This window comes from Parus major, chromosome 18, assembly GCF_001522545.3.
Source record: "Parus major isolate Abel chromosome 18, Parus_major1.1, whole genome shotgun sequence".
NCBI classification, from domain to species: Eukaryota; Metazoa; Chordata; class Aves; order Passeriformes; family Paridae; genus Parus; species Parus major.
In genome coordinates, this window is record NC_031786.1 from 818,424 (window position 1) to 836,210 (window position 17,787).

General features: G+C 48.4%; 1 protein-coding gene across 1 annotated transcript in view; it reads left to right on the top strand.

The window, feature by feature from the left end:
• RPTOR (regulatory associated protein of MTOR complex 1) overlaps positions 1 to 17,787 on the top strand; it is a 99,846-nt gene that overhangs the window by 10,342 nt on the left and 71,717 nt on the right. The window contains exons 2-4 of the mRNA XM_033518796.1: positions 1,294 to 1,396; positions 3,351 to 3,433; positions 17,147 to 17,305. Coding sequence (XP_033374687.1) covers positions 1,294 to 1,396; positions 3,351 to 3,433; positions 17,147 to 17,305 — 345 coding nt within the window. The remainder of the gene's footprint in view (positions 1 to 1,293; positions 1,397 to 3,350; positions 3,434 to 17,146; positions 17,306 to 17,787) is intronic.

A 17,787-nucleotide genomic window follows, 5' to 3' on the forward strand; every position in this document is an offset into this window, starting at 1 on the left:
CAGTGGCTCTGGTGTCTCTGTGCATGTCCCTGGTCCTGCAGTGACTGATTTATCTGTGCATGTCCCTGGTCCTGCAGTGACTCTGGTGTCTCTGTGCACATCCCTGGCTTTGCTCTAAGACACATATCCTGAGTGCTGAGTGCAGCTCTGGCCTCTCCACCCCATCCGTGGGCACTCCCTGTGAAATCCCGAGCAGGGAATTCCTCTCCTGTTTCCATCTCTGTGCTGCACAGTGCTGCTTGGTCCTGGGTAATTCCTGGCACGAGGAGCTCCTCCAGGACTGCAGGGTTTGTTAGCAGGAGCATGGTTTGGGATGAAGCCACAAACCACAGCTCTTGCTGCTTTCTTATTCCATGTTCCCCATCGTGGCCACGGGAGTGAGGAAACGCTGCAGGATTTCTGTCCTGGTGTGCAGCCTGTGAATGGTGTCTGGCTGCTCCACTTTCTGTACACATTCCACATTTCTGTGGCTCCAGGCTTTTCTCTAAGTGTGAAATTTGGGATTGTTTTTCCCCTTCTGTCGTGGATTGCACGGAGCCCCCTGGGGAGGTGGGGATGTGGCAGTCCCTGAGAGCCTCCTCACTGCTCCTGTTTCCCTCCTCTGCTTTAGGTGTTGGCTTGAGGGAGTGCAGAAACAAAACCCAGGGAGATGTGGAGTGCTGGATTTCAAGCAGTATTTGTAGCTGGCCAAGGTGGTTTGTCATTGGTTTAATGGAGGTTTTGGGGTGCCTGGGTGGGATAACCCCACCTGGAGCAGCAGCTGGAGCCACACCAGGATTTCTCCTTACACAAAAACCAACACGTGAAGAAAACAAAATAAAAAATGCACTAAATATCTTTGTTCTGGTGTGTGTCTGTTTGTTTTAATTTTTTCATGGTTTTGTTTGTCACTTGGGAGTTCTTCCATTTTAATTCTTTTGGTTTCAATATTAGAGATCACACACTGCATTATAATATTGGTCAGGGCCCCTGAATAGCATTGTCTCATGTTTTAATAATGTGTTGCAGTTGGACAATGGCTAATTTAGGATGGGTAGCAGAAGTTCACTGGTATCCATTTCCATGCTCAGAAAGAGAAGAATGGGCTCTGGAAATAATAACAAAAATAGTAACATAGAGTCTAAGTACTGTTCTAATAAAAAATATGAAAAATTTCATCAGTCAGGCCTCGCTTAAAATAGTCCATGTGAAAGAGCAGGTAGGAGAGGTTGTTTGAAGGCCTGCAGAGGTTCTGGGAGTGGTGATGCTGGAAGGTTCCTGCACTCAGGGCTGTGCTCTTGCCTGTCTTTGCAGATGAAGACTGTAAGTGTTGCCTTAGTTTTGTGCCTCAACGTCGGCGTGGACCCCCCAGACGTGGTGAAAACGACTCCCTGTGCCCGCCTGGAGTGCTGGATTGGTGAGTGCCCCCAGTCCCACAGCACAGAGCTCATCCCAAAGCTCTGCATTCCCAGGGCTTCAAACTGGGCTGAGCAGCAGGGAAACTGGGATCTGATTTTTCTCTGGGTTAATGAAGAGTCCAGCCCCAGCTGCTGCCATGGGTCACCTCTCCTGCTGTGTTCTGAAATGAGAAACCCTGGAGGAAAACAGCTGTTAATGAGCTGCTTTGCTTTCTTGTAATTATTTTAGATTTATAAATATCTAAAGGGAATCTCTGGGCAGAGACACCTTCAGAGTTCTGGGATCTGCAAAGCTTCCAATCTCCCTTCTCTGCCTCACCCAGCTGAGCAGTGAGGTTTGTGAAACACCTTGCTGTGTTTTGAGGTGCCTGCTCTGGGGCTGTTTTAATTGGAATCATTCAGAAGACCTGGAATTATTCCTAAGGATGTCTTGTGCAGTTCCAGCACCTGGGTTTGCCATTTTCATGCAGCATTGCACTAAATTCTTAGGGTTTCTTGTGAAGAAATTAAAAGTTGCTTTGGTTTTGGAGAAAAAAGTCTAATTATCAAGATGAGACAATTCTGAATATTAGAAGTAAATATCTTGTGTACAGCAGCTTTCTCAGAGAGATTTGGTTTTTATCTGGGAATTGGGAATGTTCAGGCTCCAGCACGTCCCACGCTGGGCACTGGAATCCTCAGCTCGGGGCTTTGACAGGCCCCAGGAGCAAATCAATCACTGCACAAACAGAATTTCTTAAAAACTTCCAGCAGATTTTCTAACCTTGCCTTCCCTGCTTTGTGAAGCACAGCAGCTCAGGTTTTTAACCTGGAAACACTGCTGAGAGCCCTGGGCAGGCACAGGCAGGTACCTGAGAGCAGCCCTGAGCTCTCATTGACACACAGGAGCATTGCAGAGTCACTTAAATAAAGTCATTAGTGCCTATCATTAGCAAAGAGAATTTTGAATGCACTTTTGTAATTAAATTTTCAGTCTGTTTATGCACACAAGTGCTCCTTCCATTTGCAGCCAACTTGAAATTTCTGGGAAAGGCAATTGGGGAAATATCTGATGTTTTTCAATCCCAGGAGCAGGGAGTGGGTGCAGGAATGTCTGTGCCACACCTGCAGGGTCTGGGGAACTCTCTGGGGTGCAGCTGCTGCTGTTCACAGCTGAGCTGGGGTCACAGCTGCTCACCCCAGGTGACAAATGGCCACTGAGCAGAGCCACCTGCAGGTCCTGCTGCACCTAAAATGCTTTTATTCATTAAAGAAAAATAACTCTCAAAAATCCTGCTTTCATCCTGCTTTATTCCATTTTGTTTCTAGCAAAAGTATATTTGCAAAAGCTGGGAAAACAACCCCCTTCACTGATCTGGTTTAGTGCTTTTAAAATAATTGATATTAAATAGGAAAATATTAGCTTGTGGGGTTTAAGAAAACTTGTTAATTGTTTAATTATATGTCCACGGTGTTTGAATAAAGCACGTGGCCTGGAATTGTATTGCTATGTATGGATTGTGGTAATTATCTAGCAATAAAATTAACTTCTTAAATATTACAAATGGCACACAATCTCTGCAGCAGGAAGCAAAGGAAGTAAATGAAGCAGGATTTTGCATTCATCAACAGAAAATGTTTGTCATCAAATATTTAACCAATTTGAGTTCTTGTCATTATTTACAATGGAAACCTTATTTCATTATTAAAAGAAACAAATGCAATGCCTCTCCTGTCTTTCAAAACAAAATTGTTTTTAGCACCTCAGTGAGAGAAATCTTCCACATTTGTCAGTCTGTAACAGAGCTGGGATTTTGCTGGGCTCAGGAATCCGGGGATAATTTTTGGGTGCTGCCCCCAGGTAAATTCCACAAGGAACAGAGGTGTTCATGAGTTTAATAATGAAAAGAACCTGCATGAAAATATCCCTCAGAGAGCTGGGGTGAGCAATGCTGCTGTGTGTTCTGTTCCCAGATCCTCTGTCCATGGGGCCTCAGAAAGCTCTGGAGACCATCGGGGCCAACCTGCAGAAGCAGTATGAGAACTGGCAGCCCAGGGTGAGTGTTGGCTGTTCCTGGGGCTCCTGCTGGCCTTTTCTCTGAGGGTATTTATGTCTTGGAGCATTCATGGCAGATATTTGGGTACAGTTAAGAGAATTTCCTTTCTGTGTTTTTCCTCGTGGCACGTGGCCAATTTTTAAATCTCAGCAGCCCAAGAATTTAGCAGAAAATTCGAAAGGTGTCTGAAATCAAACAGGAGAAAAAGCATCTTGGAGCAAAGGTGAAAAGAAGCCCTTTCCTGCTCTCTGTGTGAGTCCTGGTGCTGGGGGAGGAGGGGCAGGGCAGGAGCAGCAGGTTCCCTGCGTGGGCCTGGTGGAGGCAATCCCAGAGCTGGGCTGGTTCCCTGGTTCCTGCAGGAAATCACAGCCCCTGACACATTGCAAAGCCAAACACGTCCTAGTTTATTGCACTCCACAGGGCTCTGGAGCTTTCTGCAGTAATAAAGAGAAGTTGGTGTGCCATCTGCAATAAAACAATAGGAACATTATTGAATTTCCTAGAGCTTTCATATAAATACTAATACATCCAGTTTTGTCTGTTTCTTGGGGGCTTGGAATGGTTGAGGAGTGGATGGAAGGAAGACAATTTGGGGAAAACCAGGCAGTCTGGAAAAAAGAGCAGATGATGACAATCTCCTGAAATACTCCTGGGCTGTCAGTTCCTTCCAGCAGGAGCTGCTGTCTTCAGCTCCTTGTTGTGGATCCTCAGTGGTGCTGATGGCTGGCAGGGGATGGTGGCAGTGGTGACCACTGGGACCAGGGCTGTGGCACTGCTGCCAGCCAGTCCTTGGCTGCTTCTGCTCAAACATCCCCCTCCTTGCTCAGTGCAAACAGCTTTTCTGAAAGGTAAAAGGGGTAAAGCATGAAAATTCCTTGTTTCTGGAAGCTCCCAGGCTGCACAGCTGATGGATATTTCCTTCCAGGTCTTATTGAGCCCCTCTCTAAATAATTTATCAGCTTGCCATTGCTTGAAGTATTTGTTCTGATTAAATTTAGGACTTTGCTTTATTGGAGCGTAGCTACATAAATTCGTGTGCTGCGGGAGTAAAAACCACTTCAGCTGTTGTTTCCTCTGCAAAATCCTGCAGTTTAGCAATATTCAGTCATTTCATGCAGTTCTCAAATGAAGATTGTACTGGGGGAGAGGATGGGAGATGACAGAGCTGTGGGCTCGATCTGCCTTGATAGAGAGTTCTCTGAACAAGTAAAGAGTTCTGCAGTTCAGTGCAGACATTACTGAGCTGCTGGTGAAAAAGTGGAAGGAAAACCAAGGCAGCTCTACACTAACACTCCCTTGGCTTTGGGGCTTGAGTTTTACTGGGAGGGGAAGGGGTTAAAGCTGAGGGTAATCTGGAAAGAGTTTCAATTACAGGGATCAAAGGGGCTGCTTAAGCAGCTGAGAATGGAAGGAGAAAAGGGAGTGAAAGTGAAGAGCACAGGACCAGGGAATGCCTGACTGGAGGGGAAAACCTTCCCTGGGATTGCTCCTTGGTCTGGGAATCTGCTGGCAGTGGGTGGGAATGGCTGGAGGAGCTGGGTGGAACTGGAGCTGCCTGCTGGCAGGGCCTGGATCCACGGGGAACACCGGCAAAGGAACCTTTGGCTGAGACAGAACTGCCCAGAATAAAATAACTGAGTCTTTCTGGGAGGTTGCTCTGTATTTAAAACATTTGGATAAGGAATGGGCTGCAGTGGGATTTGTGTGCTGCTGACCCCTGCAGAACCCTGCCTGTGTGAGGTGCAGCTCTGTATTTAAAACATTTGGATAAGGAATGGGCTGCAGTGGGATTTGTGTGCTGCTGACCCCTGCAGAACCCTGCCTGTGTGAGGTGCAGCCCTGGGGCAGGTGCCCAGCGTGAGCATGGCTCTGTGCTGGCAGGGAGCAGTAAGTATTTCCCTGTGGTTGGGGTATAAATTCAGTTTTTTGGCAGCACTGCAGGTTGTGGCAGTGCAAAGGCAGGGGCTGAAGAGTCAGGAGCCTTTGAAGACAGGAGTGGAGGGCTGTGAGCAGCGAGCCTGCTGCAGTGGGATGGTTTCTGGGGATGCAGGAGCTCAGGGAGGTTTATGAGCAGCAGTTACTGCTCTGCAAGTCCCAGTTTGGCAGTGGAGCTGCAGCCCTGCAGAGCTGCCTGGGGAGGATGAAGGGCTTGTGCAGTCTCTGAGTTCTCTGCAGGCTCCAGGCTGGAGCTGGCAGTGCTGTGTGCTGATCCCTGCACACAGCCTGTGCCTCGAGCTCGGAATGGGATGGCTCTGCCCCCTTAGGAGGGTGCCAGGCTTTATTCCCCTGCTTCTCCTTCCCTGGCTGCCAGCCCTCCCTGGGCAGCCCAGGGCCCTGTGCCTCCATCCCTGTGGATGTGCTGTGGAGACAAGGGCTGGGGTTGGATGAGGCACAGTTTCCATAATTCAGGACCTGGTATGAGATAGTCTGGAGCATATGTTTATTAAATTTACATGAAATGATAGATTTTTTTTTCCCCTCTTCGTTTGCTCTGGCTTTTGACCAGGTTCTCCCTTTAGCTCTGAACTGACCAGGACACTCACAGGAGCTGTTCCTCCTTCACTCAGTCATTTTGATGCTTCTGTTGGGATTTTATTGGTGCACAGACCCCAGTGGCACTCCTGCACCAGCTGCTGTTTGCAGTCCTGTCCTTTATTCTCTGCTGAGCTTTCCCAGCCCTGCCTGGAAAGCCAAACTCCACAGTTCATAACCATTCCTAGCAGAGGTGAGGATTCAGACACAGCTCCTCCATGGCTCCAGCTCCTGCTGAACTGTTCCCCTGGGATCTCTTGTGCAGAGCCCTTCCAGCTGCAGGGCAGTTCTTCCATGGAGTGTCCTCTGGGAAGCAGCTGCATGGAGCACGAGGGCAGAGATTTGCCATCAGCACTCCCCTCCTGCCCTTCCAGGGCTCCTGCACCTCTGCAACAACCAGCAGCAGCGAGGCCAAGGGTCTGAAACAGCTCATCCCAAAGAATCCTCCCCCTCACGCCCACCTGTGTAAAACAAAGTCAATTACAGTATTGATTCTTTAATTCAAGTGCTACAATTTTGCCTCCCTTTTTCTTCTCTCTTTTTCGCTAAGAGAGTCATTTGGGCTGTTTTAATTCTCTGCTGGAATGAGCTGATTTCATTAGAGCTGAGTGGATTATACCTGAACAGGCTTCCCTGGGGTGAAGGAGAACTGTGAGCCACCAAGGGGGATGAAAATCCTGCATGGGGACTGGGGAAATCTAGAAGACAAGATTAAATAAACTTGTAGGAAGCCTTTGGGAAGGGTGGCTTGAAATCAAGTTGTGGTGTCTGGGGGTGCCTGCAGCTGGAGGTTGGGGGTGGAATGGGCACTGGAACACAGCACTTCTGCTTCTGTTCCAGTGAAAAAAGAAAAGGAAAGAGGAGGTTTCCCATTTCTCCCTGATCCCATCTCACCTGATGTGTGGTGCCTCCTGCCTGCACCAGTGATGGTCTCTGAGGAAACATCTCCCACAATCTGGATAAATTATCTCTTTTGTGGCAGGCCTTCAAGGAAACAGTGATTTTCTGATCAAGCAGGCTGCTTCTCCCTCTCTTCTAGTCTGCTTCCCAACAGTTTTCTCTTGATTTCAAAGGAAGTACAGCCAAGACATTGAAATGGATCATTGAAAGCCTCTACCTTTTAGTGCATGTTGTCTGTTGTTGATGCTGTTGTTCCCCTCATTAGAGATCGCTGGGCTTTGATTCGGTGTCTGAGGTTTCATTCCTTCATTGCTTTTTTCTGCCTAATTAATTGGGAAGTTGCTGCTGCACATCAAAGGGGGAGCATTTCCTAAAGAGTAACTACTTAAGCATGAAAACTAATTGAACACATGACCTAATTATTGGTCTCTCAGTGAGTCATACTTTTCCTTTATTTCTGTGGGGTTTTTCCTTTAAAACAACAGCAAATACTAATTGCTCCTGCAGAAGAAATACTGTAAAATTCCAAAGGGGAACATGGAAAAACTGGTATTTGGTCTCCAGTTGGAGATAGCTGCAGATGTAGGTACATGTAAGAAAAAAATGAATAGGAAGGAAAAAAACAACAAAAAGACAGTGTGACCTTGTTTAACAAAACCAGGTTCTCTTTGGAGGACTATGTTTGTTGGTTTTCATTTCCCAACAGCCTCTTGAATTTGGCAGCTATTTCAGGCTCTGCAAAATTCTGCTGTATCAATCCTTTGCTGTCTTGTTAAAGATCAACTGTCTTCAGCATAAACCAGCACAGTTTTTTTTTCAGGGAAAAAAAAAATAGCCTGCAATAGAAATGGAGTCAACAAGTCTAATTGTCAAACCCAGTTATTGCTGTTCTCCTTCTGTGTGAAAACCTGTGCTGGTCAGGGTGTCACTGCTGCTTCACTGAGTGTCCCTCTGGAAGCACCAGGCCAGAAAAGCACAGGTTTCAAACGTGGTAAAGGATGAAACCCCCTCTTTAATGCCTTGGGAATATGGAGAAAATGAGGAGAAATGAGTCAGTGGTTGTAGTTTTCCCTTTGGTGGCTCTGCAGGTGATCAGCATCCCAAGCCTGGGGCTCAGAGCAGCTGCTCCTCTGTGCTGACAGCTCTCCCTGGGGCACCCTGCACTGCACTGGCAGCAGCTGCACATGGAAGGGCTCCTGGGATAACTGAGGATTTGGGAATTGGCTGTGCAAGGGGGAAGCTCCCTGCTGCAGCTCTGGGTACAACTCATGTTTTAATGCTTTTGATAGTGAGGAAAAAAAAACCCTGATAAATCTTTAACACACCACTGAAAGAGGAAACTGTGAAATTGCAGCAGTAGTGTACTTAATACTGATTTCTCAGAGATTCTCCTGGAAAAATGAGTCACAAAAGGGAAGGAAAGAGTTGCAGGCTTGGGCTGCTGTGGGGAAGGGTGTTCTGAGCTGCAGAGACCGGGAAGTGGCATGAAGCTGTTCTGTGAACTGAGCTGTTGGTGCACTGCAGACAGCACGGTCTGGCCTTCTGGAGCTAAGTCAACAAACTTGCAAAGTCAGTTTAGTGGGAAAATCCTGAAATCCTGTGGGTCTTGGCATCTGCTGCAAGCCTGGAGTTCTGTGGGCAGGATGTGCTCGAAGGAAGGGGATCAGCCAGCAGCTGAACTCCTGTTCAGAGCCCTCGCCTTCTTTCCCACACTTCTGGCAATAACTTCATTTTGCATGTTTTATTCCTCATGCCTGTTTTGGTTTGTGCTCTGTTATAAAAATGGGGCCAGAACTGGCAGAGATTTGTGTTTTTGAGGGTGTTTTGCTGTGACCATTGATGTCGGCTTGTCAGAGATGGGAAGGAAGAGCTGATAGGAAAAGGCTCTTGGAGAGAAAAGCAGCTCTGCCTGGCAAAGCTGATTAACGTGTTTCTGTAATTACCAGCCAGCTCTGGGTGACCTATTTAAAAACACCTTGTCTTTGTGTTGGGTGGGGAGTGCTGAATCCCTGGCCTGGGGGACAGGGAGGAGCAGATCCCCTGGCAGCATCCCTGGGCACAGAGCAGCACCTGCATCCCCTGGAGAGGATCTCCAGGGCTTGGAGAGCAGGACAAGCACAGGGTGCTGCCTTAGGAGCCTCTTGCTAACAGACACCAGCCTTGTGAAAACTTAGAGTTAACAGAAGAAACTATTGACATTTTTATTTATATTCCTGCTCCTCTCTAAGGCAGAATGAGAAAATCCTGAGGTGCTTTGGTTTTAACTCCTTTCCTGTGGAGATTAGCAAAGCATAAACCTTGGAATGATTCACTTTCCTTCTCCTGACTGGTTAAGGTGTTTTTAATCAGGAAATTGCTCCATTGAGCAGTTACTTTGGAACCAGAGGAGAACTGAAATTACTGAACAGTTTTTTAGTATTGAGAAGATGAAGCTCTTGCCCTGCAGGGCCCTGGCCTTGCAGCTCCTCCCTGGAGCACGATGCCTTTGGCCAGGGTATAAAAACACCCAGTTTGTGCTCCTGCAGCCTGGACTGGGCTCCCAGAAAGATCCAGGTTTCTGTTTAAGAAACAAGAAGATGCAGAGCCTGAAACCTTAAAGAGCTGTTAAAAGTGATGTTCTAGAGAAGGAATGGAGCTGAGCTGCTGCTGATGCTCAGGAGTTATGCTGTTTGACTAAGCAGGTTTGAAAGATGTGACCTGGGGTGTTCTTAAAATCCTGTTAGGGCACCTTGTGATGAGACCCATGGAGCTGTCACCAGGCTGAGGGTGCAGAGCTGCCATCTGAGGAGCAGATTTGAGTTCTTTTACCATTCCCTTTGTTTCAGAGGAAGCAATTACTTACACAGCCCTCTCAGAACGCTTCTTTGAGCAGACAGGGAAGGGTTTGTACCAAACACGGGAGGCTGGTGGGTGGAATTTCTGTGAACTTTGGCACAAGCCTGCAGTGTGAAGCAGCTTGTAACTGCTGAGGAACACACCTGTCTCGTGGATGTATTGTAGCAGCAGCTCAAGGTTGGTTGTCCTGATTTTTGTCTTCCCTGTCAACATCAGTTCTCATGAACAAACTGCTCAGAGGCGTTTTTTTTTGGAAGTGTTATTGGATCCCGAGCCTGCACAGTGAGGATTAGGTACTTTGGAATTCATTTCACATTGGACTTGAAAGCAAGGTCAGAGACTCTGCAGAGGGAAGGTAAAGTCCCCACTCTGCTGGCTCCAGGCAGAGGAGGGGATGTGCCACGCTCAGAGCTGGCTCCAGCCACAATCCTGTCCTGGCATCAGCAGGTCCAGGAGCCTCGGGCTGCCCCAGAGGGAATTGGCACAGGGGAGATGGAGAGGGGTTTGAAATGCACCCAATATCTGCAGAGGACTTGCCTCAGGCTGCCAAGAGTCTCCCTTTGGCTTAGTTCAGTATTTAAATTAAAACATCTCTAAGTTATAGTTTGTCTTCACTGTAATTAATATTTTTCAAGTTAGCAATGACTAATAATTTTATCAGTAATGTTTTCTCCTGGCGTGTGTTAACCAGGTTAAACTGCTGCCTGTAACGTCAATTTGGGATTTCCAGCACACTCCCTTGTACTTTAATATGCAGGTTTTATTATCTTGGCCTAATCCTCATGAATTTGCATCAGGGTAATTTCATGTGCCCACAGCCTAAAATTAAAACACCTAAAAGGAGGTATTGGGGTTTTTTTAATATGAAATTAAGAGGATTGGAGTCTGTGGATATGGTTCAGAAGAGTTTGTATTTGCATGATGTGTCCAACCCAAGAGTTATTGTGGCCATGTGAGCTGGAGGTGATTGGGTTTGTGATTGATGGGTACTGGGGATGAACTGCAGTCACTTCTTACAGTGCTGAGTTATCTCTGAGCTTATCACACAGCAGGTTTGGTGTGTGCTCCCCGAGCTCTGCAGCCCACCTGGGCTGGCATTCTTACTGTGCAAACCCAAAAGTGTTCGTGTGCAGCTCTAAATCTGCCTGTCCTTTGATGTGTCTCCAAAGCCAGTGTAGATGCAGGATCCTAAATCTTCCTTTGATGCAAGAAAAGAGCTGTGCTTCAGTGAGTGTCAGAAGGAAAGCACGCTGAATCGCAGGGCTGGGTTATTAATCACCGTTTTGGATGAACCAGAGAACAAAGTATTTTTGTTTGTGAGTGCAGCCTGTAGTTTTTCACTAGAACAGCTTCCCCCTCAGGAGGCCTGGAAGCAGGCCAGCCTGGCATCACATGGAGCCAGAACACCGGGAGGAGCCTGGAGTAATGGAGTTGTGGAGAGGAAATGGGTGAGTATAAAACAAGTGGCAGTGCAAATCCTCTGCCAGAGCTGTGCTGAGCGCTGCAGTGCCTCTGGATCAGCCCTGGCAGCAGCAGGCAGTGCTCCTGCCCCTCCCTGGCAGCAATCATCGGGAATGTGCTGCAGCAGTCACACAACAGCAGAGCCTCTTGGAGCTTCCCTCCATGGACAAAAGCAGGGATTCTCCCCCACCTGCCTGTTTTATCAGCAAGTCTTTATATATGGACTTTCCTCTAAATCTGTGTCGAGATCTTGCTAAATATCCTCTGGGAAACCAAATGGGTTTATATCAAAAAGATCCTTCCTCTCATCTCGGTGCTCTTTGATTTCTTTAGAAAGCTCTACAAGATAAGGGTTTGATTTGAGAAGTCTGGCTTCTCATTAGAGATGCTGAATGGGCTCTTCCCCAAAGTGTTTGTTCATGGTTCTGTTTGTTTATTATTATTCCACCAACGTGCCCAGCACAGAGCTCAGCCTGGATTTCCCCTGGATTCCTTTAGAAACTGATGCCATTCTTCCTGCTTTCCCCTTTCCTGGTACTCAGGTGCTTTCAGAGGGATTTTACCATCTACAGGTGGTGCTCAGTAATTCAATATGAATATTCAGCTTGAGATAATTCAGTTTATACTTTTTGGTTCCTGGAGGTGGGATGGAGGGCTGGGAACTGGGGGGTCTCACTGTGTCACCCACAGTGGTTGGGGATGGCTGCACCAGCTCTGGGCTTCTCAGCTTGCTCAAATTGTCTGATCCTAGCTTGGATTTTCCTTTTTTTTTTCTTTTTTTTTTTCTTTTTTGCCATGTTCCTGTTCATTCCTTTGATGCTCCAATGTGTTCAGGAGATTTAAAAAGTAAAATATAATGGTGTTGCTTTGCTGTGTTCACCACATGTTCATCCTGGCTCTGAATTTTTGACATCTATGTCCCTGTTTTATGTGTCTGAGCCCCACTTCGTTCCAGACACTCTCAGGAACACGTTGCATCAAACTGGCAGCTGCCTCATATAAAGTGGAATATGAATTAATTCAGTTTTATACTCTTCACTTGAAAGAAAACTTAATCCAGGATTTTTAGTGTTCATCTTGAATAGGTCTTCAAGAGTCTGAGGAACATCTCTGTCTGGGGTGGTTTTATCCTTTGCCTGGGAGATATTTACCTCAGTGTGGCTGGATTTCTCCTGGAGCACGGGGATGTTGATCCAGGATGGACCCTGAGCAGCAGGGATGGGTTTGTCCACACAGCCAGGGGAGCTGCTGTGGAACCTGCCTGCCCTTGCCCTGGAAGCTGCTGCTGTCTTTCCTCTTGGGTTTCAGTCACTTCTTTGTAAAGCTTCTTATTAGTTGAGTTTTTCCAATTTGGGCATTGTTCCAAAAACCCCTCTCTTGGAATAATTAGCTTGCTTTGATTCCTTTTAATGAAATGATGTGAAGTAGGCTGGCTGTGTGCATGGCAAAGTCGCAGGTTTGATGTCTCCTCTGCCTTTGGAAACTGGGATGCAGATCTGCTCCTCGTGGCAGCTGCACCCTGGGGTGGTCCCTGGAGTTTGGATTAGGAGCAAGCATTGCTGAGGATCGGGGAAAGCTGATCTCAGAGTTTGGGATCCACCATGGGGAGCCTTTGCCATGGGCTGGACAGCCCTGGATGTGGAAGTGATGGGTTCTGCACTGGAATAACTGGGGTGGGACTGGTTCCTCCAGGAAATCCCAGCCAGCCCTGCTCCCTGAGGTTCCACAGGGCAGGAAACCTTCCAGTCCTGGGATTGTCCATGTCCTGCAGGTATGGAACCATGGAACTGGGTTGGACAGGACCTCCCAGACCATCCAGTCCCAGCCCCTTCCACTGAAGCAGGGTGCTCCAGCCTGGCCTTGGGCACTTCCAGGGAAATTCTGCTCTGGCCAGTAATGGGCACTTGAGGAGGGAACATTAAAACCTCAAACACTGCAGCTGAATTGCCTCTATTTAATTTATTTTACCCACCACAGTAACTCACCACATGCAGTGCCTTGTGTGTGCCATTTGCATTTGGGCTTCTTTGTCACCCAGAAGCTGTTTAAAAAAACCCAATCTTCAGCCAAATAAAGCTTTTATATCTCATTATAGATTCTGGGTAGGAGCATCCTTCTTCTGCAAGGAGGTGTAAAAGGCAGTTTCAGTATAAAATACTGAATGTTGGAGTAGTTTCTTCTGTGGATAAATTTGGAACACATTCAGTAAGGTATCTTAGGGATAAAAGGGGAGTGACTTCAGGATTTGTTCTGAATGAGAAGAGAGAGGATGATGTTATACCTTGTGAAGAGCAGAGGCTCTGGATGCCAGCAGAGACATTTGTCATACATTTTTCATACACTTTGTGTCCCCTGTGCTGGGGGCTGAGGCTTTGGTGTGGAATCACACACACGCTGTGGTCTGAGGCTTGTGGAGTCTTCCTGGAACAAACACTGAGGTCTTGGGCTGCAGGAGAATGAAAGAGGAACATCTGAATTTTATAGCTTTGATGAGAAAACAGATTTATCCTCATATTTCCTTAAGGAGAAAAAAAATCCATCTCCCCTCTGGAAGAGCTGTGGTGCTCCAGCAGCGCCTCTTGCCTGCTGGGCTGGTGCCAGTGGTGATGGGAACCTGGCCTGGCTTCCAGAACTTTCCATTGCCACTGAGCATTGAGCAACATCAGCAACTTCAGTCCCCTGTTCCGTCACCTCTGGCACTCTGCACTCCTTCCTTTTCACGGGAGCTGATCCTGAGCTGAGTTTCCTGGGCTCAGCAGCTGGCAGGGTGAGCAGAGCCCAGTTTGGGAGGTGATGACGAGCCAGTTCCTGGTGTCTCAGGTGACAGCAAAGCCCTCTGGCACAGCCCTGGAGCTGCTGCAGCCCCGGCTCCTCCTCAGTGCCACACGTGTCTTAATCATAAATGAAGGGAAAACCTGTAGTCAGGTGAAGTTTCCAAAGCAGGGCCATTAATTTAAGCTCCAAATCCAGAGGACTGTGGGAATTCTGCAGCCAGTGCATCCTGACATTGCAGTGGGGTAAGAAGTGATGGATCCACTGAAGGGGTTTTCCCCTCCAGACAGACTCGTGTTGGAAAGGTCACTCTCCACCCTGCTAGGCAGTGAACACCTGGCTGGTTTATTTTTCTTTTGGAAGAGGTAAATCATTTGTGAAACAAATGGACAATGATTTGGGAGGTCATTCTGTGGGGATGTCAGGGGATGGTCAGCACCACGGCTTCGGAGTGGCACCATCTCACCTCCCATTTCAGCACCAAACATGGGTAATGTCCACAGTGAAAACACTTGGAGCTATCCCCAAACTGGTTTCTTTTCCTGGTTTGGGTGCCAGAACTCCTTTCTATTGAAAATCTTCCTATTTCCTGCAAATTTGCCAATACAGTGTTTTATCAGTCCTGAAGTTTCAACACTGAAAGGTGAAATGTCTTAAGGATTTGACATCCTCCCTGCCACAAGTTAGCAGGGACAAGGCTGGATTAACCAGAGAGTGTTTCACAGAAGTGTGGCAATAAACAAACAAAACTTTTAACTTTGCCTGAGTGAGCAGAACAACGAGGATCTCCTGGATGAGGGCAGCACGTTGTTGCTTTTGCCAGGAGATTTCAGTGGGGCAGGAGGTGACCGGGAGCTCTCGTTCCAGAGCTGCTGTCCCCATCAGGGCTGTGACAATGCAGTGTCCAGGGGAGGGCTGGAGTGTCCTGTGTCCAGCACGGGCTCCCTCCAAACACCAGCAATTCCTGTGCAGGGCAGGAGGGCCAGCAGCCCTGGGGAAGTGGGCAATGGCTGATAAAAACAGGGGAAAGGTCTGGGTTGTGTCTGTGCTACCAACAGCAGCTGCTGAGGTTAAACCCACACAGCTCTGGGGTTTGTTACCTTTTGCACTCATTAGTGCTGGAAAGCTCCTGCTGGGAGCTGGAGGGGAAGGAACAGCCATGGGAGGAAAGGAAAAAGACAAAAAGGGCTGGTGTGTTACTCACCTGCCTGCTTCTTGTCACATCTGAAACTCCCAGCTGGCTCCTGAGCTGGCACTGAGGCTCAGACTGTGCTTACTCACAGCCTCCCTCCCCTCCATTCCCCTCGTCCTCGTGTTTCTCCAGCCCCAAATGATCTGTTTGCAGTTTGGAAATTGAAATCTACAGACTTTAGTTTTAGAGTCTGAATCCACCTCCATTAACTGTGAGCTGTGTTTAATATTGATGCTCTGGGGACGTGAGGAGGGATGGAATGAGCCTGTTCTCCTGTGGAAAAAGAGGCTGAAATTCCCCAGCACTGTGCTTTGGGTGGCTGCTGGAGCTGCCAGCAGCCAGGCTGGGATTTAAGGGGCACATTTTTTGCAAATCAGTGTCTTCATCACTACTCTGAGTGGAGAGAGGAGGAGGTGAGGGCTCTGTGGGAAGATTAATGCAGCCTCTTGGCTTTCCTGAGTGCTGAGGTTCCCAGAAAGGATGAGGGTGTCACATCACTGCTCCTTGCTTCATATTTTTCCTCCTTTTGCTTGCTTTTCTTGGGTGTTGCCATCATTAAATGCTTCCATTCGTTGTTCCCTCTCCCCTGCTGGCTGGAGACTGTTAATTGAGCAGCCCTGTGTCTGCTCTTCAGGCTCCTCAGGTAAACAATTTAAATCCTTCATCCTCTTTCACTGTGACATTTTAAGACTTTCTCATCTTTGGCTGTCACAGATGAAAAGTAAAAAGCCCAAACTTCTGTGGCCTTGGTTTGGTTTATAAACAGGCTCCCAATGGCAGGTTTTGGAGAGGTGTGTTTGTCCTGCTCTTAAATGTGGGTCTTTATTTCAATACATCAGATTGAAGGGTTTTATTTGGATTCTGGGGTTTCAGTCTCTGCAGCTCTGGAGAAGAGAGAAAGAGCCAGGCTTTTGTCTTTCAAAGGACAGTTGAAAGACTTTGTTATTATTTGGCCTTACTTCAAAAAACTGCACTTTTGAGCGTGACAAACCAGCTCCTACCTGGGTGTCTTGAGCCCAGCCAGGTTAAAAGGGGTTTGAAGCACTGGGGTTTCTGCCAGTTTGATTTCTCCTCCATCCTCCAGTGTGCTCTGAGCTTGGTGCTCGTAGGAGCAGTAACGGGGTGTCCACAGCCACAGCTGAGGAAATGCATCCATTTTTCCAAAGGCAAAGGGCTGTTTCCAAGGGGTCTCCATCACTCTTCCCCCTTTTTACCCAAATGTGTGAATGGGTAAAATTCCTGGGCCTTTTGTGTCCTCTTGTCTCGAGAGCAGAGTTGACCTGTACAGTTTTCTCTCTTCAGAAGAGGGGATTTCTTCAGTTGGAGGCTGAATTGAGAATTAAGTGAGGGGTTACTTTTGAGACTGGCTAATGTTGAAACAGATTTCACCTTCCTAAGGTTTTCTGAATATTAATAATTCAAAAGTGAGTGAGCTGGGAGGGAGTTGTGAGCTAAACTGGACCACAGACACACTTTGCTTACCCAGCCCCACTGCCAGTGCTGTGTGTTTCCCTTTCCCAGAGCAGCCAGCAGCTCCTGCCCACGCTGGCTCTGATGCCTGGAGAGGCTCCTGGAGCAGGGGCTGGGCAGGGTTAAAGGAATAAAGAAGGGATTTATTAAAGTCCTTCCAAAGATGCACCTTGGGCAGTGCAAGAGCCCGGCCCTGGCTGCACCAGGATGGGCCCTGGCTCAGGAGTTTCACATTTTATGAGTTTGGGTCCAGTTCCACCCTGGGGTTAATTGTGCAGTTCAGGTGATGCAGTCCCACCCTCCCAGGCTGCTCTCCTCAATTCTCTTTGAGAATTTGAGAACAGTTTTTGTGCCCAGAGCTGCAGCGGTGTCCTTGGCTGTGGGCTGGAGAAGGATTGTTGTGTGTTCCTGAGCTGTGAGGAGACCCTGCTGACACTTTGTGTGGAGTTCAGGGTTAGCAGCACAGTGCAGAACCTGGGAAACACGAGAGGAAAGCTGAAGGTGTCTGTTCAGAGGCTGTGTGCAGTGACTGTGTCCCCTGCTGTGTCCAGGCCAGGTACAAGCAGAGCCTGGACCCCACGGTGGACGAGGTGAAGAAGCTGTGCACGTCCCTGCGCCGCAATGCCAAGGAGGAGCGCGTGCTGTTCCACTACAACGGGCACGGCGTGCCCCGGCCCACGGTCAACGGCGAGATCTGGGTCTTCAACAAGGTGGGTCTGAGCCAGCACAGCCACTGCAGCCTTCTGCTGGAGCACTGCTGCCTTTGGCTCCTGGGCTCACACACTGCTTTGGGCTGGAGGGACCTTAAATCCCATCTCATTCCACCCCAGCCATGGCAGGGACACCTCCCACTGCCCCAGGGACACCTCCCACTGCCCCAGGGACATCTCCCACTGCCCCAGGGACACCTCCCACTGCCCCAGGGACACCTCCCACTGCCCCAGGAACACCTCCCAGTGCCCCAGGGACACCTCCCACTGCCCCAGGGACATCTCCCACTGCCCCAGGGACACCTCCCACTGCCCCAGGGACACCTCCCAGTGCCCCAGGGACACCTCCCACTGCCCCAGGGACACCTCCCACTGTCCCAGGGACATCTCCCACTGCCCCAGGGACATCTCCCACTGCCCCAGGAACATCTTACTCTGCCCCAGGAACACCTCCCAGTGCCCCAGGGACATCTCCCAGTGCC